The 25,946-nt window shown below is 40.6% G+C and overlaps 1 protein-coding gene across 3 annotated transcripts; it reads right to left on the reverse strand.

Moving 5' to 3' along the window:
• Positions 1 to 5,837: 5,837 nt before the first annotated feature.
• On the reverse strand, positions 5,838 to 25,403 carry LOC110519226 (gigaxonin). 3 transcript variants are annotated; one of them, XM_090216437.1, is made up of 13 exons: positions 25,156 to 25,249; positions 25,014 to 25,054; positions 24,459 to 24,656; positions 24,189 to 24,303; positions 23,560 to 23,910; positions 22,958 to 23,178; positions 21,206 to 21,327; positions 20,922 to 21,034; positions 20,387 to 20,536; positions 20,141 to 20,277; positions 7,874 to 8,008; positions 7,578 to 7,687; positions 5,838 to 7,437 (listed from the first exon to the last, which is right to left on the reverse strand). In XM_090216437.1, the coding sequence occupies exons 3-13, from the start codon at positions 24,647 to 24,649 to the stop codon at positions 7,256 to 7,258; spliced, it is 1,827 nt and encodes a 608-aa protein (XP_090072563.1). In that variant the 5' UTR covers positions 24,650 to 24,656; positions 25,014 to 25,054; positions 25,156 to 25,249; the 3' UTR covers positions 5,838 to 7,255. The 3 variants fall into 3 exon arrangements, with proteins under 3 accessions (XP_090072563.1, XP_090072526.1, XP_021452154.2); XM_090216400.1 differs by having other exon boundaries at positions 25,014 to 25,403; XM_021596479.3 differs by lacking the exon at positions 25,156 to 25,249 and having other exon boundaries at positions 24,927 to 25,030.
• Between the last annotated feature and the right edge of the window lie 543 nt (positions 25,404 to 25,946).

A 25,946-nucleotide genomic window follows, 5' to 3' on the forward strand; every position in this document is an offset into this window, starting at 1 on the left:
CATGTCAATTTTCTCGTCTAGCAGTGTTGTCTCTATTTTTGTTAAAGAAGACTGCGTTTGACACGGAAATCAATCATTCTACTTAATAAATGTTGCTGGAATCACGGGCGTTATGAATCATAAGAAGACCCGATAGGATACTGAGGGAAACATTTGGCAATATTTAATGAGGATATCCGCCTAATTGTCGGTAGGCTACTGTTTCAATTACAAACCGAAAACGGTTGTAGGCTATAGTTTCCATTTTATTGCAAATTCTTTAGCGTTTTGATTCACATTATAATAAACATGAATCACTGACAGTTTCCTTTAACTGTGAGCTCAATGTTGATACTTCATTCCCCGAATTGATTGATTAGCATCCACACGGTCTGTGATGGGGGACTGCACAACACATAACCATTAAAACGGTTTCAGCAATGGGTCAGAGACTCCTAGTCCCATTCTTGACCCACAGTGACAGTATGAATTGATGTTTCCAGATGAAATCTAAGAAAACAGTTGTCACAAACCTACTGTATGTAACAGCCTTTGTTGACAATACAGTATGGGCATGCTGAAGGGTATACTGAGTAGGATAAGTATTGCAGAGATAGAAGAGGGACCTCTAATGCTGCGTTCATAACCAAGTGGGAAGTGGGAATTTACCAAATATGACTGGCAAAAATCCACTTGAACCGACCTCCAACTGGTCGGTCCAACAAGTGGGAACTCATATCATCATGAGCTCTGACGTCACCTTGCTAACAGCATTTTCGGTAGTTAAATGCAACAAAACATTTATAAAAAGCTATCTATTAATATGGTTTTTGAATGGAGTACCTTATTTACAAGCATGATAGCTGTACTTTTAAATTGATGGTTTATGCAGCTTGTTGGCCATTAGCCAATCAGCGTTTCTAAATGAATTCAATGCATGTGAATGCATCCAACTGGTGTTTACGGCATCACAACTGGTAAATTCCTACCTCCCACTTGGTTACGAACGCAGCATTGTCTTAAGTAATTGGGCCGGTTCTTTTCATTAACATTTGGAAATTATGTTTTGTTTGTGGGGAGGGACACAGCAGGTAGACCAGAGTTAAGCAATAAGGCCTGAGGAGGTGTGGTATATGGCCAATACACCACGGCTAACAGCTGTTGTTATGCAACACGGAGTGCCTTAATAGAGCCCTTACCCGTGGTATATTGGCCATGTCTCACAAACCCTGAGGAGCCTTATTGCTATTATAAACTGGTTTCCAACATAATTAGAGCAGTACAACTAAATGTTTTGTCAAATCCGTGGTATACAGTCTGTTATAAACTCGGTGGTTTGAGCCCTGAATGCTGATTGGCTTACAGCCGTGGTATATCAGTCTGTATACCACAGGTATGACAAAACATTTATTTTTACTGCTCTAATTACATTGGTAACCAGTTTATAATAGCAATAAGACACCTCAGGGTTTGTGATACAAGGCCAATATACCACAGCTAAGGGCTGTATTAATGCACTCCGCGATGCCTCATGCGTAAGAACAGCCCTTAGCCATGGTATATTGGTCATATACCACACCCCCTCGTGCATTATTGCTTAAATATACCATGGCTTTCAGACAATCTGAATTCAGGGCTCAATCCGCCCAGTTTATAATGTGAAATATACAGTACCTTGGACACTAAACTCATGGGTCACACTGTCAAAAACAAGCAGCTCTCCAAAGATGCACAATGCAGAAACCACTCCGCCATTTCCGGGTTGCTAAATTCTAATAGTTTGCCTAATTTCAGTTTATGACAAAAGAAGCAAGTATAGTGTAGAGAATCATTGTACCATCTAAACCGCTGTGAAATATATTTTACTTAACCAAAAATATTGTATTTTCAGCACGGTACAAAACTGAAAGTAAGATGCAAAACGAAACTTAAGAACGGGAAGCATAGAAATAGCGTACATAGAACATATCTAGCGCATCTTAGATCTATAACTAACATTTCTGTAAATTTGGTCGGGTCATCCAAAAAGTTACATATTGCTTCGTCTCTCCACTAAGGTCTAGATGCTCCCATTGGGAGCTGAACACATTTCTCTGAATGCTTTTTCAATTCCACCCACTCCCATTACGCAACTTGACCACAACATTGCAGAGGTAGCACTCTTACCAATTGTGCTCCATATTTGCATCACACAATAGCAAGCCTTGGTCTGTCATGCCTGAACGCTTAGTAAAGCTGAAAATGAAAGACAATGTGACTGTCATTATGCAGTTCAGACATTTCAGATATAAGAGGAAGTTAAATAACCCCCTATGTAGTCTGTTCTTTAAATGATAAACCACATTCAAATGCAACAAACATAAGGAGGTCCCAATACCTTAGGGCATAACAGATAGTTTCCTAATTTCTGATTCATTAATTCCTTTACAATCAGCATTAATATTTAAACATTGATTACTCTCAACGTAAATCTCAAAAAACAGATTTTTGTCAAAGCAATGAGTGGCTTTCTGTTATGCTTCCCTTCACATGCCACTGGTGGACATGAACAAGTCTCATCAAGTTGTCCGGCAGCACAGTCTCTCAGGTCTCAGTTTAACATTAGCTACTCATCAGTGTCCCAAGTCACAAGATCTCTTGTTAAATTATGAGGACGTAATGAGAGCAGCTTGATTTAAATTAATTAACTCCATCCTGATTATCTTCAGTAATCCTGTTGTGTTAAAGGGAAACTCCACTCAAAAACGATTTGGCAATTTTTTATAAAAAATGAGACAACAGCAGTCAAGTTTTAAAGATATTGGTCTTTCAGGAAGCAAAGAGTCACCATCCACATCATCATCATTTAAAATGCACCATATGGCTGTTTTCTTTTGCTTCTTGATAGTCCAATATCTTAACTTGACTGATGACATGAGAAACATTTTTGGACTGTATCGGACATACACACACTTCTGGAGAGGATTCTCTTGGTTAACTACTTTTTCCAAAAAAAATCAACAATAACCAAAATATAATGGATTATTTGGGGAAATAACTCCTCAGTAACCCCTGAATATAAAAAACATCCTGAATGCTACCCGATTTAAACCACTTCAAGCAGGGCTGAAGTCACAGAGGAATAACTACCCAGTTGACCACACAGAGTCGTGTTTAATCGATTTTGTTAAACCAAAAGACACTCATGATTGAGCTCATTCCATGACACCTTCCTTGCTACACCACAGAATTGAATACAAAATACAAATAGCTTTGAATTTATGTTCCTCTCACATCCCTATTTTGGTTAACAACCACTTGATGGTACTATTGCAGAATTCCCAGAAGAACAGTGCTTAAGTGCATCAAAGTGTTTTGATAGCTACACAATGGGTGAATGTTTTGTGAAAGCACTGTTTCGACCACTGAATGTGGATAGTGTTTAAACTGTGTGAGGGACACTGGAATGTTGAGTATCTCTCAGCAATACACTGTAACATGCTGCAAGTAAACAGTGTTAAGTGGAGATTGTGATACAGTATAATATGTGTTCTTGGTGCTTTTCAGAGGTGTCCTGAGCTCTGTTGGCTGCATTAATAAGGCATTAAGTGTGTGTGTGTGAATGCATTTTCTCTAATACTGTATGTGTCTGTGTGTGCTGTAGTGTATAGGTGATGAGTTGCCCTTCTATTGAGACGGAAAGCAACAGCTGTAACTCACACAGAACAAATGGGGTCAACAGATGCCAAATTTGTCCACTGACTGAAAAGCCAGTTCAAAAGGTCATCAGCCAATTACACCCAGCAACTTAAAATCCAATTTATGCTTGATCCGAAAATGTGGTCCGAGTCTCCCTAATGGAGGGTGCGACGCAATTGCAGAGCCTCCGGAGGCATAAAGATGCCAAATTGAGATCTGTACCGCATCGCCATGGACCTCCCAAATTTTGTAACAATGCAGAGGGCTCCATATACAGTTGAAGTCGGAAGTTTACATACACTTAGGTTGGAGTCATTAAAACCTGTTTTTCAACCACTCCACAAATTTCTTGTTAACAAAAGATAGTTTGGCAAGTTGGTTAGGACATCTATTTTTACGTAATTTTTCCAACAATTGTTTACAGATTATAATTCACTGTATCACAATTCCAGTGGGTCAGACGTTTACATACACCAAGTCGACTGTGCATTTAAACAGCTTGTAAAATTCCAGAAAATGATGTCATGGTTTTAGAAGCTTCTGATAGGCTAATTGACATAATTGGAGTGAATTGGAGGTGCACCTGTGGATGTATTTCAAGACCTACCTTCAAACTCAGTGCCTCTTTGCTTGACATCATGGAAAAATCAATAGAAATCAGCCAAGACCTCAGAAAAAAAATTGGAGACCTCCACAAGTCTGGTTCATCCTTGGAAGAAATTTCCAAATGCCTGAAGGTACCACGTTCAACTGTACAAACAATAGTATGCAAGTATAAACACCATGGGACCACGCAGCCGTCGTACCGCTCAGGAAGGAGACGCGTTCTGTCTCCTAGAAATTAACGTACTTTGGTGCGAAAAGTACAAATCAATCCCAGAACAACAGCAAAGGACCTTGTGAAGATGCTGGAGGAAACAGGTACAAAAGTATCTATATCCACAGTAAAACAAGTCCTAAATCGACCTAACCTGAAAGGCCGCTCAGCAAGGAAGAAGCCACTGCTCCAAAACAGCCATAAAAAAGCCATACTACGGTTTGCAACTGCACATGGGGACAAAGATCAGACTTTTTGGAGAAATGTCCTCTGGTCTGATGAAACAAAAATATAACTTATGTTTGGAGGAAAACGGGGGAGGTTTGCATCCCGAAGAACACCATCCCAACCGTGAGGCACGGGGGTGGCTGCATCATGTTGTGGGGGTGCTTCGTTGCAGGAAGGACTGGTGCACTTCACAAAATAAATGGCATCATGAGGATGGAAAATTATATGGATATATTGAAGCAACATCAAGACATCCGTCAGGAAGTTAAAGCTTGGTTGCAATTGGGTCTTCCAAATGGACAATGACCCCAAGCATACTTCAAAAGTTGTGGCAAAGTGGCTTAAGGACAACAAAGTCAAGGTATTGGAGTGGCCATCACAAAGACCGGACCTCAATCCCATAGAAAATTTGTGGGCAGAACTGAAAAAGCATGTGCGAGCAAGGAGGCCTACAAACCTGACTCCGTTACTCCAGCTATGTCAGGAGGAATGGGCCAAGATTCACCCAACTTATTGTGGGAAGCTTGTGGAATGCTACCTGAAACGTTTGACCCAAGTTAAAGAATTTAAAGGCAATGCTACCAAATACGAATTGAGTGTATGGAAACTTCTGACCCACTGGGAATGTGATGAAAGAAATAAAAGCTGAAATAATTCTCTACTATTATTCTGACATTTCACATTCTTAAAATAAAGTGGTGATCCTAACTGGCCTAAAGACAGATAATTTTTACTAGGAATAAATGTCAGGAATTGTGAAAAACTTCGTTTAAATGTATTTGGCTAAGGTGTATGTAAACTTCCGACTTCAACTGTAGCTCCGCATTTACATGATTGGTTGACGGTAGGTGGGGGCGGGAGGTCCTGTATAAACAAACGCACTTACTTGACAACAGCTCTGCAAAGCGCAAGAAGTATGGATGCCCGGACTTCTACAGAGGCCGTATCACCGTAAATGCTGCATGGCCAATGCAGATGTTGGATTGACCATGCAGCAACTTTAAGAGTGACACTAGTAACTCTACATCTATTTCTGACCCACACTGTTCCTGGAGTGCTTGGTTAAAGAGAAACCAATGGCACTGCAGGAAAATGCTTAACTCAGCCTTACATTCATGTCATGAAGAGATTTCACTTAGGATACAGTACCGTTTATATATACACACACACACAGTGCACAAAACATTAGGAACACCTAATATTGAGTTGCACCCCCTTTTGCCTTCAGAACACCCTCAATTCGTCAGGGCATGAACTACAAGTTGTGGAAAGCATTTCACAGAGACCCTGGCACATGTTGACGCCAATGCTTCCCACAGTTGTGTCAAGTTGGCTGGATGTCCTTTCGGTGGTCGACCATTCTTGATAGGCTGGAAACTGTTGAGTGTGAAAAACCCAGCAGTGTTGCAGTTCTCGACCCACTCAAACCGGTGTGCCTGGCACCTACTACCACACCCTGTTCAAAAGCACTTAAATCCTTTGTCTTGCCCATTCACCCTCTGAATGGCACACATACACAATCCATGTCTCAATTGTCTCAAAGCTTGAAAATCCTTCTTTAACCTGTCTCCCCCCTTCATCTACACTTATTGAAGTGGATTTAACAGGTGACATCAATAAGGGATCATAGCTTTCACCTGGTCAGTCTGTCGTGGAAAGAGCAGGTGTTCCTAATGTTTTATACACTCAGTGTATACAGTATATCACCAGTAACCATTGAAATATGTGCTATGCTCCAGCTTTTGGCATTAAGCACTATAAACTGTCTATTTAGACAGTCTATTTTAAGTTAAGATTTTGAGTAAAGATTATTTTATAGGCCACAAGTCCCTTAGCTAAGGGAACAACTAAAACCACATGTTATTTTATAAGTCTCCTTGTGTATCTCTAGTTGTCATAGGCCAAAAACAGCATGTCCTTTTGTGAATCTAGTTATGCATCTCTAGTTGACATTCACTGACTCATAACAAAAAAAATACAGTGTTAGACATGGGTCTAGATTTTCCTTAAAAATGACAGGCTAAGTGATTACAAATTACAGTACTACTAGGCGGCAGGGAGCCTAGTGGTTAAGTGAAAGGTCGCTGGTTTAAATTCCCGAGCCGACTAGGTGAAAAATTTGTAGATGTGCCCTTGAACAAGGCACTTTAATCTAATTGTTCCTGTAAGTGGCTCTGGATAAGCGTGTCTGCTAAAATGTAATTCTTCCTTTTCACCCCTTAAAAATAGTGTTACATTCTCTAAAACCCACCAAGCAGCAGCAAAAATGTAGTAAACATAAAAAGCAAATGGGGAATGTCAGTAAAATGTATTTACAAATCATTCCCACTGTTAAATTGCAATGAAATAAGGCCATGTTTAAAAAGTGATCCCTCTTCAAGCAAGATCGCACATACAATACCCTCATGAACCCTAAGAAAGTCAGCAAAATATGCAGATAAATACTCCAAACATCCCCATTGGAGGGTCCCTTCTTCAACCTCCATTCTTATGTCCCATTGCTGTGCCCAAAGCCAAAAGATGTGGAGACAATGCCACTCCTTTAGGTGCTTTCTATGACGATGGGACCCTGTGTCTAAACAGGCCCTGCTTCAGCTGCAGACGGAACAGTTTGCAGTTAGCGATGCGCAGGGCTGCACAGCCCGTCTTGCACAGATCAGATGTCAGCATGGGCTTGGTGCGGTGCCACGTCCCCGAGCTGCGACGGAATTCCCTCACATAGTCATAGGTTGTACCTACGCAGAGGGAGGAAAATATATATTGATATTGCCCTCAGGGGATTGCTCCCCCCTTGCCAAGTTGTTGCAATATGCTTCAGGAGTCCATTACATAAACATATAATATTTACATTCTATTGGCACAGCCTTTAACTCACCAGTGTCTAGGTCTCCCACCACATAAATGCTGACTCCAATGGGGACAGCTCCATACACAAAGGAGGAACTGGTCTGAACACAGAGATTCTGGTCGTCCAGGTATATCCATCTGGACACAGTGTGGTTGGGCAAAAAATAAAAAATATGATTGAAAGATGTTGATAATTTACAAACACAGTAAATATAAGGTCTCTTCGTCTTTAGGTAACAAGGATACACCCAGTCTATAACCGTTCTGGCTAAAGCATGAATGAAAACAAGGATGTATTTGATCAAAGTAAGCCCTATTATTGACCTTTTCATCTCATCATGGAAAAACTCGGACTTGCAGGTGGTCATGGTGCTGGATTCTGGGTTGTCTGAGTCACGGCTCCTCACACCTCCAAACACATAGAGCTCCTGACCCACACCACACGCCACTGAGCCAAACCTGCAGGCAGAGACATCCCCACCGTAATATCAGGTCAGGGGTCACTCATCAAAAGCATAACATTAATAACACCAACACTAAACAAATCCACCACAGGAGACTTTGTGTAACATTAATCTTCTGTGGTCTTTGAAGGGATGAAAAATATACTTTAAAAATACGAGTTCATCTGGGGACGCAGCTATGCTTCTGACCTTACTCTCAACCTCTTGGGTGGAAATACAATAGACAGAATGCAGTTATGTAATCTAACCTAATATATTGTCAGTATAATAAGTGCATGCAATTGTTCACTGTTAGTTTTTTAATCACTTAGGTGCAATTTTTACAAGTATGTGGAACTGCTCCACAACTCTTAGTTCAAATCAAATGTTATTTGTCACATGCTTCGTAGACAACAGGTGAAAATGTTTACTTACGGGTCCTTTTCCAACAATGCAGAGTTAAAGATAAGATAGAAAATCGAAAAAAAAATAAACACGAGAAATAAATACACAGTGAATAATAAAAATGACGAGTAAAAATACCATGGTTATATACAGAGTAGAAAATACCGTGGTTATATACAGAGTAGAAAATACCGTGGCTATATACAGAGTAGAAAATACCGTGGCTATATTCAGAGTAGAAAATACCGTGGCTATATACAGAGTAGAAAATACCGTGGCTATATACAGAGTAGAAAATACCGTGGCTATATACAGAGTAGAAAATACCATGGTTATACACAGAGTAGAAAATACCGTGGCTATATACAGAGTAGAAAATACCGTGGCTATATACAGAGTAGAAAATACCGTGGCTATATACAGAGTAGAAAATACCGTGGCTATATACAGAGTAGAAAATACCGTGGCTATATACAGAGTAGAAAATACCGTGGTTATATACAGAGTAGAAAATACCGTGGTTATATACAGAGTAGAAAATACTGTGGTTATAAACAGAGTAGAAAATACCATGGTTATATACAGAGTAGAAAATACCGTGGCTATATACAGAGTAGAAAATACCGTGGCTATATACAGAGTAGAAAATACCGTGGTTATATACAGAGTAGAAAATACAGTGGCTATATACAGAGTAGAAAATACAGTGGCTATATACAGAGTAGAAAATACCGTGGCTATATACAGAGTAGAAAATACCGTGGTTATATACAGAGTAGAAAATACCAGGGTTGTATACAGAGTAGAAAATACCATGGCTATACAGAGTAGAAAATACCATGGATATATACAGAGTAGAAAATACCGTGGCTATATTCAGAGTAGAAAATACCGTGGCTATATACAGAGTAGAAAATACCGTGGCTATATACAGAGTAGAAAATACCGTGGCTATATACAGAGTAGAAAATAACGTGGTTATATACAGAGTAGAAAATACCGTGGCTATATACAGAGTAGAAAATACCGTGGCTATATACAGAGTAGAAAATAACGTGGTTATATACAGAGTAGAAAATACCATGGCTATATACACTGAGTGTACAAAACAGAAACACCCTCCTAATATTGAGTTGAACCCCCTTTTGCCCTCAGAACAGCTTCAATTCGTCAGAGCATGGACTCTGGTGTCGAAAGCATTCTACAGGGATGCTGTCCCATGTTGACTCCAATGCTTCCCACAGTTGTGTCAAGTTGGCTGGATGTCCTTTGGGTGGTGGACCATTCTTGATACACACAGGAAACTGCTGAGCATGAAAAACCCAGCAGGGTTGCAGTTCCTGACACACTCAAACCTGTGCGCCTGGCACCTACGAACATACCCTGTTCAAAGGCACTTACATTTTTGTCTTGCCCATTCATCCTCTGAATGGCCAACATACATAATCCATGTCTCAAGGCATAAAAACCCATCTTTAACCCATCTCCTCCCCTTCATCTACAGTGATTGACGTGGATTTAACAAGTGACATCAATAAGGGATCATAGACTGACCAGGTGAAAGCTATGTGATGGAAAGAGCAGATGTTCCTAATGTTTTGTACACTCAGTATACAAGGAGTACCAGTACTGAGTCGATGTGCAGGGGTACGAGGTCATTTAAGTAGCGACGTACTGTACATATAGGTAGGGGTAAAGCGACTAGACAACAGGATAGTTAATAGACAGTTGTTGCAGCTTATGTGGTGAGTGTGAAAGTGTGTGTGTTGAGGTGTCAGTGTATGTATGAGTGTGTGGGTAAAGTCCAGTGTGGGTGCATAGAGTTAATTAGTGCAAGAGAGTTAGTGCAAAAAAAGGGTCAATGCAGGTAGTCAGAGTAGCAATTTGATTAGATATTTAGCAATGTTGTTTAGAAGTCTTATGGCTTGGGGGGGGGGGGGGGGGTTAGAAGCTGTCCTGTTGGTTCCAGACTTGGTGCACTGTTACCACTTTCTATGCGGCAAAAATGTATTCATGAAAATGTACAGTATCAGTCAAAAGTTCAAGGGTTTTTCTTTATTTCTTTTTTTACAATTTTCTACATTGTAGACTAATAGTGAAGACATCAAATCTATGAAATACACATATGGAATAATTTAGTAAGCAACAAAAGTGTTAAACAAATCAAAATATATTTTACATTTGAGATTCTTCAAAGTAGCCGCCCTTTGCCTTGATGACAGCTTTGCACACTCTTGGCATTCTCTCAACCAGCTTCACCTGGAATGCTCTTCCAACAGTCTTGAAGGCATTCCCACATATGCTGAGCACTTGTTGGCTGCTTTTCCTTCACTCTGTGATCAAACTCATCTAAAACCATCTCAATTGGTTTGAGGTCAGGTGATTGTTGAGGCCAGGTCATCTGATGCAGCCCTTCCACTGCCTGGAGGTGTGTTGGGTCATTGTCCTGTTGAAAAACAAATGATAGTGGGACTATGCGCAATCCAGATGGAATGGCGTATCGCTACAGAATTCTGGAGTAGCCATGCTGGTTAAGTGTGCCTTGAATTCTAAATAAATCACAGACAGTGTCACCAGAATAGCAACCCACACCTCCTCCTCCTTGCTTCATAGTGGGAACCACACATGCCGAGATCATCCGTTCATCTTCTCTACGTCTCACAAAGACATGGCGGTTGGAACAAAAAATCTCACATTTTGACTCATCAGACCAAAGGACAGATTTCCACCGGTCTAATGTCCATTGCTTGTGTTTCTTGGCCCAAGCAAGTCTCTTCTTACTATTGGTGTCCTTCAGTAGTGGTTTCTTTGTAGCAATTCGACCATGAATGCCTGAGTCACGCAGTCTCCTCTGAACAGTTGATGTTGAGATGTGTCTGTTGCTTGAACTCCGTTAAGCATTTATTTGGGCTGCAATCTGAGGTTCAGTTAACTATAATGAACTTATCCACTGCAGCAGAGGTAACTCAGAGTCTTCCTTTCCTGAGAGCCAATGTCATCATACGCTTGATGGTTTTTGTGACTGCAATTAAAGAAACGTTCAAAGTTCTTTAAAATTATCCGGACTGACTGACCTTCATGTCTTACAGTAATTATGGACTGTCGTTTCTCTTTGTTTATTTAAGCTGCTCTTGCCATAATATGGACTTGGTCTTTCACCAAATAGGGCCATCTTCTGTATACCACCCCTACCTCGTCACAACACAACTAATTGGCCCAAACGCATTAAGGAAAAAAATTCCACAAATTAGCAAGGCACACCTGTTAATTAAAATGCATTCCAGATAACGACCTCATGAAGCTGGATGAGAGAATGCCAAGAATGTGCAAAGCTGTCATCAGGGCAAAGCGTGGCTACTTTGAAGAATCTAAAATATATTTTGATTTGTTTAACACTTTTTTGGTTACTACATGATTAAATGTGTTATTTCATAATTTGTCTTCACTATTATTCTACAAAAAAAAAGTAAAAATAAAGAAAAACCCTGGAATGAGTAGGAGTGTCCAAACCTTTGACTAGTTCTGTATGTCTGAAGTATAAACATAAAAAGTACGATATATACTCGAATGTACTACTATGATGACTATTGTAAACTTGCTGTGAAGTAAAATCATATCTGACAAGATCAGACATGTACAGATTAGCAGGTGTTACAGCAGCTGCAGCGAAATGCTTGTGTTTCTGTCACTACAATTTCAAATAATCCAGAAAGTCCAAAACAAGAGAGAAATGCATCCCCTATACAGTAAACATGTATCCAAAAGGCCATGGACGAGGCATGGAATGATTTCAATCCAGACCTACAGTGCATGTCAGGTTTGGACTCGCCATACCAAAAGGGTTTTCCCCAGGTGCATGAACAATGAGGATATTTACTGCAATTTCAATGAGAGAACCTTTGGCCAAATGCTCAAGACAGGCTTGCTGCAAACTAGTGCCTGCTAAACATGTTTCTTTAATTTGATTACATTGCTTTTTGCCATTCTCAGTGCAGGTGGTACATAAATCCCTGAAATCCTTAGATCAGAGAAAGCCTGCAGGTCCTGATCTTCTGGATCCCTGCTTTTTAAATCTGTCAGCTGATTTCATAGCTGAACCACTTACACATCTGTTCAATCTAACCCTGGAATGTAATGCTGATTTCCAGATCTTTGGAAATTTTTTTGTCCTACCGCTTTTAAAAAAGGGGGAGATCAAACTATTTTAAATAATTATAGGCCAATCGCAAAGCTGTCACCCCTGGTGAAAATACTTGAAACCCTTGTAAGGGAACAGCTAAAAAAGTTTATTTACTAACTATATTTGATCAATGTACCAATCGGGCTTCAGGAAGAGGCATAGCACAGCAGCCATGAAGGTTTTAAATGATTTCACTGAAGCCCTTGACAAAAAAACAGCACTGTGTCTCACTTTTTATTGATGTCTCTAAAGCTTTTGATACAGTTGATCATGCTAAAGCATAGATTATCGAGTGTAGGTCTTTCAGAGCATGCAGTTGCATGGTTTGCTAACTATCTGTCTGATAGAACTCAGTGCACTCAATTTGATGGGCTCATGTCTGTTAGATTGTCTGTCTCATGGTGTGCCCCAAGGCTCTGTGGTCCTCTCTTATTCACTATTTATATAAATAATTTAGACACAATTGTTCAAAATGCACAACTTCATTTTTATGCTGATGATACTGTTATGCCTAGTCTCTTACAAAAGCATTCCAGAACTTGCAAACTGCTTTTTATACTGTTCAACATACCTTGTGTCAATTGAAGCTTATCCTCAATACTGACAAAACTAAACTAATGGTGTTTTCTAAAGCAAGATATAGACCTCTCAACTTTTCACCTATTATTACCTGTCAGGGCAATGAGATTTAGACTAACCTCATATAAATATCTTGGAATTTTAATTGATGACGGCCTCTTTTAAATTGCATATTCAACAACTTACAAAAAAATGGAAGCTGAAATTGGGATGTTATTTTAGGAATAAGGCCTGTTTTTCTTTTGAAGCCAGAAGGAGGCTAGTATCAGCGACATTTATGCCCTTACTAGACTATGGGAATATTTTATATATGAATGTTTCCGCTCAGTGTTTGAGATCAATTGACGCCCTTTACCATTGCACTTTGAGATTTATTTTAAAACTGCAAAACCCTTACGCACTACTGCACTTTGTATACCAGGGTTGGCTGGCCTTCTCTAGTCAATCGTAGGCTGGTATACTTTTATTTACAAAGCCATTTTGGGTTTACTACCTTTTTATTTGGGCATTTTATTGTTTAGAAATGTGGTGGGTACTCTCTTCGGTCGCTGGACATTATCCTGCTAACTGTTCCAAATGTTCGAACTGAATTTGTTAAAAGGGCTTTTATGTACTATGCGCCACCGTCTTGGAACACCTTACAAAATACTTTTAAACTGGAAGAACTTTTTAAATCACTGATGAATGATCTTGAGACTGATTCCCTGACCTGTCAATGTTTTTAATTTGCTGTTTTTGATTTTGTTATACTCCTGTGAATTCTATGGTTTTTACTAGATTACGTGTAGTTTTTCATGTTGTTTGTCTGTAATTTTTGTAATGACTTGGTGCTGCCCATCTTGGCCAGGACACTCTTGAAAAATAGATTTTAAATCTCAATGAGCCCTTCCTGGTTAAATAAAGGTTCAATCAAAATAGTGAAAGATGATCACACATGGGATAGAGATGATGGACATGTGATGTTCAGTAGTGCAAATGTATTGCCTAATGTGAAAACAGTGTAATGTACTGTAATTTACAGGACTGTAGCATGCTACATTACATGTTTTGCTATTGGATTAACTGGTTGTTAAAAATAACTAAATTGAGAAGATATCATTATGTTGTGTTTGTGATTAAACCAATGTACTCATTATATTTCACAGTAAACTCATATTTTGGATCAATGGTTGTGTGGTGAAAGATGTCTACAAACAAAATTAATGCACGATGAAAGGTTTTGAATGTAAGAATGGTTGCGTTACAAGTTACCAGTTTGGAGTTTCGTACTAAGAGTTTAGAAAATAGTACAAAAGCAATAAAAAATAAAAAACTGTATTACAATGTATAAACGTGTTACTTGGAAAATAGCCTTTGGCTTCACCTCTCATCTAAATGTGGACAATAAAGTTGAATCATTTCTGAAGTAAAACCTGACAGGTAAAATATATACACACACACACACAGTGGGGTCATAAATTGACACCCTTGATAAATATTAGCAATAATGACTGTATAAAATAAATAATTCAAATACTGAGCTGTATTGTATGCAAAAGAAACTGGTAAGTTATTTTTTTATACTAAAACAATTGCTCAAAGATAATTACTTTGTTTAAAAAGTAATATTTATTTTTCTCAAAAAGGTAGGGGTCAAAATTACTGACACCCGTTTTCACCTTGAAGGATAACGGCACTGATCCGTTTTGTAAAATATTTTATGAGTGGTAGAACACATTGGAAGGGATCTGATCTTAAGACTATTCCTCCATACAGAATCCTCCCAGATCCTTGATATCCTTCCTCTGTACTTATGGATTGCCCTCTTCAATTCAAACCACAGGTTTTCCAATCGGGTTTCAAGTCCGGAGACAGATGGCCATTGCAAAATGTTGATTTTGTGGCCAAATGAACTATTTCTTTGTGGATTTGTATGTGTACTTGGGCAAATAGTCTTGCTGGAAGATCCATTTGCAGCCAAGTTTCAGCCTCCTCACAGAGGCAACCAGGTTTTTGCCTAAAATATCCTGGTACTGGGTAAAGTTAATGATGCCATTGACCTTAAAAAAAGGCCCAATCCAGACATTTCTATATCAATATCAAACCATTTCTGGGTAACAATTAAATACTTTACTAACCACGTTTCCATCTACAGTTTTTATACGAGTAAAGTTCTACCATATAAAAGAAAATGATGACAGCTGTGATGGAAACAGGAAGTTTCAGTACAATTTCATAGATGCAGACAGAATTTGTTCGTTCAACAATGAGATTTTTTTGGTCTGTAAAATAAATTATGCAAGAAATGGTGATGGAAACCAAGCGCAAATAGTGATATAATAACCATCATATCGATGTGATTTTGTAGTCACGCGATGATATGGTGTGGGCTCCTCCCACTACGACTCGGGAAACCATGCAGTTTAAATTAGGCTACAGATGAAATAAGTTAATATGAACTTCACAGGGTGGTGAAAGTGCATGGTATGAACTTGATGCTCCTTTCCAATAAATGTTGAGAATCTTATTCTGGTGACATGATGAACAATGCTTGACTGCAACTTTGACAAATAAAAACGTTTCTGTACTTATCCATAATCTCATCATGTAGACAAGCTTACCACCACTGTATCTGCGAGCTGTTGGCTAGAGTGCACATGCCAAGACCAGAGTAGGCATATTTGCTATTTAACGCAACAATTTGTGACAAAACTACTGGTAGAGTTGAAAATGCAATGGAAACACTGATCCAGTGGCAACCCGTCATTCAGGGCAGGTGGGGCAGAGAATCAATTATACGTGTCACATATTAGTTTGCAAACAATGTAAAAAAAAAAAAAATATATATATATATATATATATATATATACACACACATCATTGAGTTAATAGAGCAGCATAAAAACATGGTCTCTTTTTTGTTTTCTTGAGTAAGGCAGCTCCAAAATGCAGGCGTTTCAGCCTAGCTCAGTGCATTCAGGGTGTTGTTGGGGCAAGCCAGCAGAAAATATGGAGCAATGAGCAGTGATTGGCTCAGTGTTCTGTCACTCATGGGGACACTACGTCAGAGCCAAGTCTAAGGGTAGACCTCGAAAATTCTCGCCCGTTGGGTGCTGCATTAGAAGTGCCCATTTAAGAAGGCTCAAGGTCTTTGGCCACATAAAATTGTCAAATCACATTATATCTACAGTAGCTTTGATTATTTTTGTTGTACCTTTATTTAACTAGGCAAGTCAGTTAAGAACAAATTCTTATTTTCAATGACGGACTAGGAACAGTGGGTTAACTGCCTGTTCAGGGGCAGAACGACAGATTTGTACCATGTCAGCTCGGGGATTTGAACTTGCAACCTTTCGGTTACTAGTCCAATGCTCTAACCACCCTGCCGCCGATTGGACTGATCATGTCAACATCATACTTACACAATCTTAGCTAGCAGTCATCATGAATCAAGCCCACAATCTACTGGCAAATCCTTTAGAATCCTTGTCATATGCTCATCAACCATGGACATAAACATTACACAAGTTAGAAATCGCAAATTTAACAATGAGTGGTTTGGAAGGAATCAGTGGCTAACTGCAAGCATTGCAAAGCAATCATTAGCCTGCTATTCAGTGGAATGGCTATGTGGTCTCAAGTCCCCCCTTGGGTTGTGCCGTGGCGGAGATCTTTGTGGGCTATACTCAGCCTTGTCTCAGGATGGTAAGTTGGTGGTTGAAGATATCCCTCTAGTGGTGTGGGGGCTGTGCTTTGGCAAAGTGGGTGGGGTTATATCCTTCCTGTTTGGCCTTGTCCGGGGGTGTCCTCGGATGGGGCCACAGTGTCTCCTGACCCCTCCTGTCTCAGCCTCCAGTATTTATGCTGCAGTAGTTTATGTGTCGGGGGGCTAGGGTCAGTTTGTTATATCTGGAGTACTTCTCCTGTCCTATTCGGTGTCCTGTGTGAATTTAAGTGTGCTCTCTCTAATTCTCTCTTTCTCTCTCTCGGAGGACCTGAGTCCTAGGACCATGCCTCAGGACTACCTGACATGATGACTCCTTGCGGTCCCCAGTCCACCTGGCCGTGCTGCTGCTCTAGTTTCAACTGTTCTGCCTTATTATTATTGGGCCATGCTGGTCATTTATGAACATTTGAACATCTTGGCCATGTTCTGTTATAATCTCCACCCGGCACAGCCAGAAGAGGACTGGCCACCCCACATAGCCTGGTTCCTCTCTAGGTTTCGGCCTTTCTAGGGAGTTTTTCCTAGCCACCGTGCTTCTACACCTGCATTGCTTGCTGTTTGGGGTTTTAGGCTGGGTTTCTGTACAGCACTTTGAGATATCAGCTGATGTACGAAGGGCTATATAAATAAATTTGATTTGAAGTCTAAGGGTCTCTTTTCCTAGTTTCAAATTATACAAATTCTACTTTGGCCATGCGGTCAATGAAGCATGATTTGTGCCGCGCTCAAAACAACTGTTAACTCTGAACTGCAAAATCTGACTTTAGGGAGTTCAAGACAACTGGGAACTCGGGGAAAAACTAGCTAAGACTGGGAAAATAAGTTTTAAATTTTCATCCAACTCGGAATTGTAAATCCGGAACTCAAGCCTTTTTCTAGAGCTACGACCTGAAGATCACTGACATCGTCATGATTCAACTTTTTTTTCTTTCTTTGAGTTCCCAGTTGTCTTGAAAGCACCATAAATCCAGAGAATGGCAGACTGATGACAGAGTTTGATGACAAAATTTGCCCACCAAGGACCGCCGCGCCACCTTCCTGTTCAAGTGAGAACAGCACAACAATGTGAGTCCAAAAATGTCTTATATGTTGCTGCATAAATTGTAATATGCCAGGGAGATATGTATACTGTAGCTAAGAAAGTAATACTAGGAGTATGTTGTGCAGTAAAGCTGTTAGTAGCCCATGTGCCTCACCCTAATAACTTGGTCTATTTTCACCTCTTAATTTCACCTACTCTTCTGACTTGGTGGTGCACATATGACCATTTGTTTTTTAGAAATGTAATCATTGAAATGGTAAGCGCTTTCATTGTCTGCTTATAGGCCCCCTTTATCTAGCCTACGGTTCTGAATTGGTGTACAGGGAGAACTCTAAGAGCAGCCCATGTTCTGAATTCTGACGCTGTACATTTCAAAAGTGCTGAACAAATTGTTATATTGACTACGTCCGTCCTAGCTCCATCATGAATGTCTTAATCGAAATTACTGATTGCCTCTTATCCGCTCGTCGTCCCCTTGTGCCATAGTTTGTACAATTAATGTATTGTTTAGTGGCTTTGCTGGCATGCAGCCCACTTAATGTTTTTTTCCCCCACCAAGATTTACATGCTAAAACATCAAAGATCCACCACCATATTTTACAGTAGGTACAGTGCCTTGCGAAAGTATTCGGCCCCCTTGAACTTTGCGACCTTTTGCCACATTTCAGGCTTCAAAAAACTGTATTTTTTTGTGAAGAATCAACAACAAGTGGGACACAATCATGAAGTGGAACGACATTTATTGGATATTTCAAACTTTTTTAACAAATCAAAAACTGAAAAATTGGGCGTGCAAAATTATTCAGCCCCTTTACTTTCAGTGCAGCAAACTCTCTCCTATACCCTTTGTTGGCAATGACAGAGGTCAAACATTTTCTGTAAGTCTTCACAAGGTTCACGCTGGTATTTTGGCCCATTCCTCCATGCAGATCTCCTCTAGAGCAGTGATGTTTTGGGGCTGTTGCTGGGCAACATGGACTTTCAACTCCCTCCAAAGATTTTCTATGGGGTTGAGGTCTGGAGTCTGGCTAGGCCACTCCAGGACCTTGAAATGCTTCTTACGAAGCCACTCCTTCGTTGCCCGGGCGGTGTGTTTGGGATCATTGTCATGCTGAAAGACCCAGCCACGTTTCATCTTCAATGCCCTTGCTGATGGAAGGAGGTTTACACTCAAAATCTCACGATACATGGCCCCATTCATTCTTTCCTTTACACGGATCAGTCGTCCTGGTCCCTTTGCAGAAAAACAGCCCCAAAGCATGATGTTTCCACCCCCATGCTTCACAGTAGGTATGGTGTTCTTTGGATGCAACTCAGCATTCTTTGTCCTCCAAACACGACGAGTTGAGTTTTTACCAAAAAGTTATATTTTGGTTTCATCTGACCATATGACATTCTCCCAATCTTCTTCTGGATCATCCAAATATTCTCTAGCAAACTTCAGACGGGCCTGGACATGTACTGGCTTAAGCAGGAGGACACGTCTGGCACTGCAGGATTTGAGTCCCTGGCGGCGTAGTGTGTTACTGATCGTAGGCTTTGTTACTTTGGTCCCAGCTCTCTGCAGGTCATTCACTAGGTCCCCCCGTGTGGTTCTGGGATTTTTGCTCACCGTTCTTGTGATCATTTTGACCCCACGGGGTGAGATCTTGCGTGGAGCCCCAGATCGAGGGAGATTATCAGTGGTCTTGTATGTCTTCCATTTCCTAATAATTGCTCCCACAGTTGATTTCTTCAAACCAAGCTGCTTACCTATTGAAGATTCAGTCTTCCCAGCCTGGTGCAGGTCTACACTTTTGTTTCTGGTGTCCTTTGACAGCTCGTTGGTCTTGGCCATAGTGGAGTTTGGAGTGTGACTGTTTGAGGTTGTGGACAGGTGTCTTTTATACTGATAACAAGTTTAAACAGGTGCCATTAATACAGGTAACGAGTGGAGGACAGAGGAGCCTCTTAAAGAAGAAGTTACAGGTCTGTGAGAGACAGAAATCTTGCTTGTTTGTAGGTGACCAAATACTTATTTTCCACCATAATTTGCAAATAAATTCATTAAAAATCCTACAATGTGATTTTCTGGATTTTTTTTCCTCATTTTGTCTGTCATAGTTGACGTGTACCTATGATGAAAATTACAGGCCTCATCTTTTTAAGTGGGAGAACTTGCACAATTGGTGCCTGACTAAATACTTTTTTGCCCCACTGTATACTGTATATTCAAACTACTGACTTGATTATGTACCTTCTCTCTTTCAAAGGGCAGATTGCAGTCCACTGCTGGGTCTTTGGATCATAAGATTCTACTGAGTCGTACAGCTTTCCATATGACCCACCACCCATGGCATAGATCTTCTTTTTCATGGTGGCATAGCAGCCAACCTGAGGAGAGATCGTTGGGCAAGTGGTGAGATTTGGAAAGGATGCAATTTGTGAATGTGTTTGTTATACATTTCAGTTGGAAGCCGGAAATGTTCATGTCATGTCACACCTTGCGGACCATGGTCATGCTGGTTTGGGTTGTCCAGGTGTTGTAGTGAGGGTCGAACACCTCCACAGTCAGGAGCTCCATGTCCTCTTCCTCTCCTCCCAACACATAGATCATCCCATCCAGCTCAGCAACACCAAAGTTCTGCCTCGCCTGACCAAACAAATGGCAGAAGCCTTAATAATACTGAGAAACATTGACCCCTAGTGGCATCACTTGGAACAATAACACACTTTAGGAGGGTAGAGAAGAACAAAACAAATGGCTACCAGTGGGAGTATACAAGTAAAAAGGACAGATGGAACATTTGATAGATTAAATAAATTGTCATGTATGTACATACCACAATATTCACTTTAGTTCAGTGGAAGACATTTATTTTGTCTACATAACCAATTAAAGTGAGAACTTCAGATGATACCACTTGAAATGTCTATGAACCAAGATTGTTGAATGGTGCTAATGAAAAGGTTGAAAGGATTGCAAAGAAAAAAACGTTGCAGTTTTTAATGTTGTGTGGAGTAGTACTGTAGAATACCTGTTTCATGGAAGGAATGGGGGTCCAAGTGTTTGTGTTTGGGTCATATTTCTCTCCACTGCTCAGGACTGTCTTGGTTTCATCCATGCCACCCATCACAAAGAGATGGCCCTCTGAGAGGACAAAGAATGGGGTTAATCTATTGTTGATTACTAAGACTAGGTTGGGTTTGCCTTACATGAGAATTGTTGGAGCCATCAACTATTCATTAGCTGCCATGAAGACTGCACTGTGTATAAGTATGTGCATATGTAACAGTAAAACTGTCTGGATCCAATACCAACCTGCTGCCAGCACCCCATGCCCTATTCGCCCAATGCTCATTGGTTCCAGCTCGATCCACAGCTGGCGGTTTGGGTCATAGAGTGGACACATGCAGCGTATCATGGCTGACGGCTTCCTCGTTCTAAACAGGAACCAGATAACAGGACGTCAATTGTGGTCAGTCCTGTTGGTTTTTATCTCTGACACACTGGCTCCTTCTCTAACCTCATCCGCTGTCTATGTGTCACCAGAACACCCCTTCAACTTTACTTACTTGTCTAGAGTCTCCTCAATCACTATGTGCTCTATCAGTAGATCAACCACACACTATTCTCAGTTTTTCCCCTTCCTGTCCTTAATACATTCTCTTCTTGCAGATATCTAAATGTTTTGCATGAATTTCCATTACAAACTGTTTATCTATCAAGCATGTGCACAAAACCACAGCATATATCAAAATGAGAATCCATGTGTTATGACCACATTGTATGAGTCATATACAGTGCCTTCAGAAAATATTCACACACTTGACTTTTTCCACATTTCGTTGTGTTACAGCCTGAACTTAAACTTGATTAAATGTAGATTTTTGTTTGTCACTGTCCTACACACACAATACCCCATAATGTCAAAGTATAATGATGTTTTTGGAAACTTTTATAAATTATTTTTAAAATGGGAAGCTGAAATTTCAACCCCTATGTTATGGCAAGTCTAAATAAGTTCAGGCGTAAAAATGTTCTTAACAAGTGACAGACAAGGAAGGTTCTCCAATGCACCCATTGGTAGATAAAAAAAAAAAGACATTGAATATCCCTTTGAGCATTGTGAAGTTATTAATGACACTTTCTTTACATGGTGTATCAATACACCCACTCACAACAAAGATACAGGCATCCTTCCTAACTCAGTTGGCAGAGGGGAAGGAAACCACTCAGGGATTTCACCATGAGGCCAATGGTGACTTTTAAACAGTTAGAGATTAATGGCTGTGAAAGGAAAAAAAAACTGAGGACGGATCAACATTGTAGTTACTCCACAATATGAACCTAATTGACAGAGTGAAAAGGAGGAAGCGTGTACATAATACAAATATTCCAAAACATGCATCACTAAAGTAACACTACAAAAAATGTGGCAAAGCAATTCACTTTTTCCCTGAAAACAAAGTGTTAGGAGTACCACTCTCCATATTTACAAGCATAGTGATGGCTGCGTCATGTTATGGGTATGCTTATAATTGTTAAGGACTGGGGAGTTTATCAGGATTAAAAAAAAGAAACAGAATGGAGCTAAGCACAGGCAAAATCCTAGAGGAAAACCTGGTTCAGTCTGCTTTCCACCAGACACTGGGAGATGAATTTGACAGAGCTTAAATAATGTTGATAAAGAATAATGGCAATCCAGGTGTGGAAAGCTCTTAGAGACTTACCCAGAAAGACTCACAGCTGTAATCGCTGCCGAAGGTGCTTCTAAAAAACGATTGACTCAGGGGTGTGAATACCTATGTAAATAAGTTATTTCTGTATTCATTTTCCATGAACTTGCTAACATTTCTAAAAACATGTTTTCACTTTGTCATTATTATGGGGTATTGTGTGTAGATGGGTGAGAGAAAAAAAGTTATATATTTTGAATTCATGCTGTAACACAACAAAATGTGGAATAAGTTAAGGGGTATTAATACTTTCTGAAGGCACTGTACACATTCAACAGCATAGACATTTATGTCTGGACATCGTCCCAGAGTAAGAGACTTAGAAGATACTCACACTCTCTCCTCCCCCCCTACAGTGACAATGCACTCCGAGTAGCCACGAGGTTTGAAGGCGGCTAAAAGAGCCTCGCCCTGCAGTGTTGCGCCCCCCAGTGGAGCGTTGCAGTACTCCCGGATCACCTCCCTCATCAAGGGCTCTCCTAACATCTGCTCCCTCAAGTAACCCTGGTCCAGCCCCTGGATCCACACCGATGACATCACCTCTTTCATGTGCACCTGGAGGGGAGGGGGGGACACACCAAAAAGATGTTACTCAGGGGATAAACTAAAAGGCCAATAGTAATGCATAGGCAAATTGTGTGCGAAAAACACATTCCTTCAAATGATTTAGTAGTCTTCGACCATAATTGTAGTAATTTTACAGCCATGCTTTAGGCAGACGTTTGTATCACATCCGGCTGTATCACATCTGGCCGTGATTGGGAGTCCCATAGGGCGGCGCACAATTGGCCCAGCGTCGTCTGGGTTTGGCCAGGGTAGGCCTTTATTGTAAATAAGAATTTGTTCTTAACTGACTTGTCTAGTTAAATAAATAACACAGACAGACAGAAATAAGGGCAGGACCACCACCACCCTAGCAGTAGAATAGGCCCTCACCCTCCGTTCCTCCAGGTCATGGCCAAGCCAGCGCACCACAGCCTCCAGGACATGTTTCTCATTGCCCACGTTGAGCTTGTCCATCGACAGGATCTCGCACAGCCGGTCTGGAGGTAACTCCCTAAACTCCTCTGTGACGGCCACATCACAGAAATGTGTCTGAAGGAAGTCTGTGGCAGCATGGTGAACATGGTGAAGGCAGTAATGTAGAGAGAAAAGCCGGATCCCAATGCAGTTCTCTGCAGCAATGCAGCTCTCCAGGAACTGGCAGCACAGGGACTTCAGGTCTGTCAAGAGCAGCAGGTCAGCGGCCTGGACCATGTCCTGAATGGTGTCCTCACTCAGACTGATCTACACACAGACAACAAGGAGCAGGATGGAAGGAGAAGTGTAACATCAGGATTGTTCTAGGTATCATAATATGTTTTGGAATATTATCCAATTCTAAAATAGATATGAATATGGATTCTCTCAAAAGAGTTAGGCATATAACCTACTGGACAATATCAGTACTGGCAATTTAAAAACCAGTATAAGAATCACACGTACTGGTCAGTTTTAAGTAATCTGACCCATCCCACTTGTGTTCACTTTACTGTAGGCGTACTACAGATTTGCATACTGCTTACCTCCCCACTAAAGATGTAGTCCAAGATCTGCTTCATGATAGTGACAGAGATTCCCTGGAGCTCAATGGTGTACATGGATCCATCTTCCTTTGGAGGGTTGTAGTTCAGCTTTGTTCTATGGGATGTCAGAATACTGTATCAGAATGACAGGAAAGGGCACTGACAGTCTGTAAGCACAGAGTGGGACACCCTTGACAGCTGGGAAACAATGTTACATAACTAGCCCTGTCAACATTTTTTTTAAACCACTGCATGTCAAAAGCTAATTACCTGATATATGGACTAGCCGCAGCCAAAATGTTTTTCTGGACTGGAATCTTTTCCCCTTCCAGTACTAACACTGCGTCTTGGAAGCATTTTTCTATCCAGAATGAGCGAAGGGCCTTGAGAAGTTTCTGAGAGTGTTGAGGGTCCGATACCACCGAACCTGCAGCGCTAACCACTGGATCAGAGGTGGACATTGTGTACCTACAGATGAAAAACCCGTTATTATTAACACAGCAGCCCGGATGAGGGCACAGAGAATAAATCAATTTAACCGGCCAGTGTTAGTTTCACACAGGATTAGCCTACGTAGGCTATGCTAACGTCAGCATAATAAATGAGTTACTGTAGCAATAAGTAATGACTGAACTGAATTGTTGGCTGAATATTAAAAGTGACATCGTTACACTTGGTAGGGTCACACACATTTCAATAAAACCAGACAGGTTTCGGCGACATGCATAGCTAACTTACGTTATAATAGTAACCTACTTTACCGCTAGCTAGCTAGACATAGACAAAGAACAGGGTGCGTCCCAATTCACAGTAGCATTACGTTACCTTGCATGGATCACCACAAATCAGAGGCAGACGGTGAGTTTCTGTAAAGTAGGCGTGAAGAAGCTTTCAGTAGCCTCCAATGAAAAACGTTTAATGTCCTTCCTTTTGAGCAAACCATACATTAATTGGAGCAATCACAGACCTGCGAGATATATATGTTGAATCCTTCCTTTCACCTTTCCGCTTTCAAACAGATTCGTGTGTGCACCATTGATTTACATTATATATGAAGATGTAAACCTCGAGGAAGAAAGGTTGGATACATCTTCAAAGTAATCTAACAGAGCCAAAATGTACTGTATTTTGGATCCGCCCATGTTACGCCCACAAAAAGCACTAGTGTTTTCACACAAATGGTCCAAGCGCATGTGTCAGACGCAATAATGCTGCATTCATAACCAAAAGGAAAGGTAGTAATTACCAGTGGTGAAGTCGTAAATACATTCATATGCTTTGCACGCGTTGAGAAACGCCGATTGGCTGGTGGCCAACAAACTGTGTCAACCAGTAACTAGAAGTATGTCTATTATGCTTGTAAACAACTGGTAGTGTTCAAAAACCCTATTAATAGATTGCTTTTTATGTACATATAATGTCTTGCTGTTACATTTAACTGCCGAAAATGCTGTTATTGAGGTAATTTCCTTAGTAGGTGACATGAGGTCAGCATGTGGGAGAAGTCGGAAGGATGACGCCGCATTCAAAACAACTGGGAACTCGGGAAAAATACAAGGTCAAATCAGGAAGCCAGCAATTTTCAGGTCAGAAAGCTATAGAAAGAGGCCCGATTTCCCCGAGTAGGGTGACCGTTCAAATTGATCTCTCCCAGCCGGAGCTCGTTTTTCCCCCAGAGTTCCCAGTTGTTTTGAACTCACTAAAGTCGGAAGTCAGAGATTTCCGAGTCCCCAGGTGTTTTGAACGTGGCATGATAGA

The sequence above is a fragment of the Oncorhynchus mykiss genome, chromosome 1, assembly GCF_057628025.1.
Source record: "Oncorhynchus mykiss isolate SJ-2025 chromosome 1, ASM5762802v1, whole genome shotgun sequence".
NCBI classification, from domain to species: domain Eukaryota; kingdom Metazoa; phylum Chordata; class Actinopteri; order Salmoniformes; family Salmonidae; genus Oncorhynchus; species Oncorhynchus mykiss.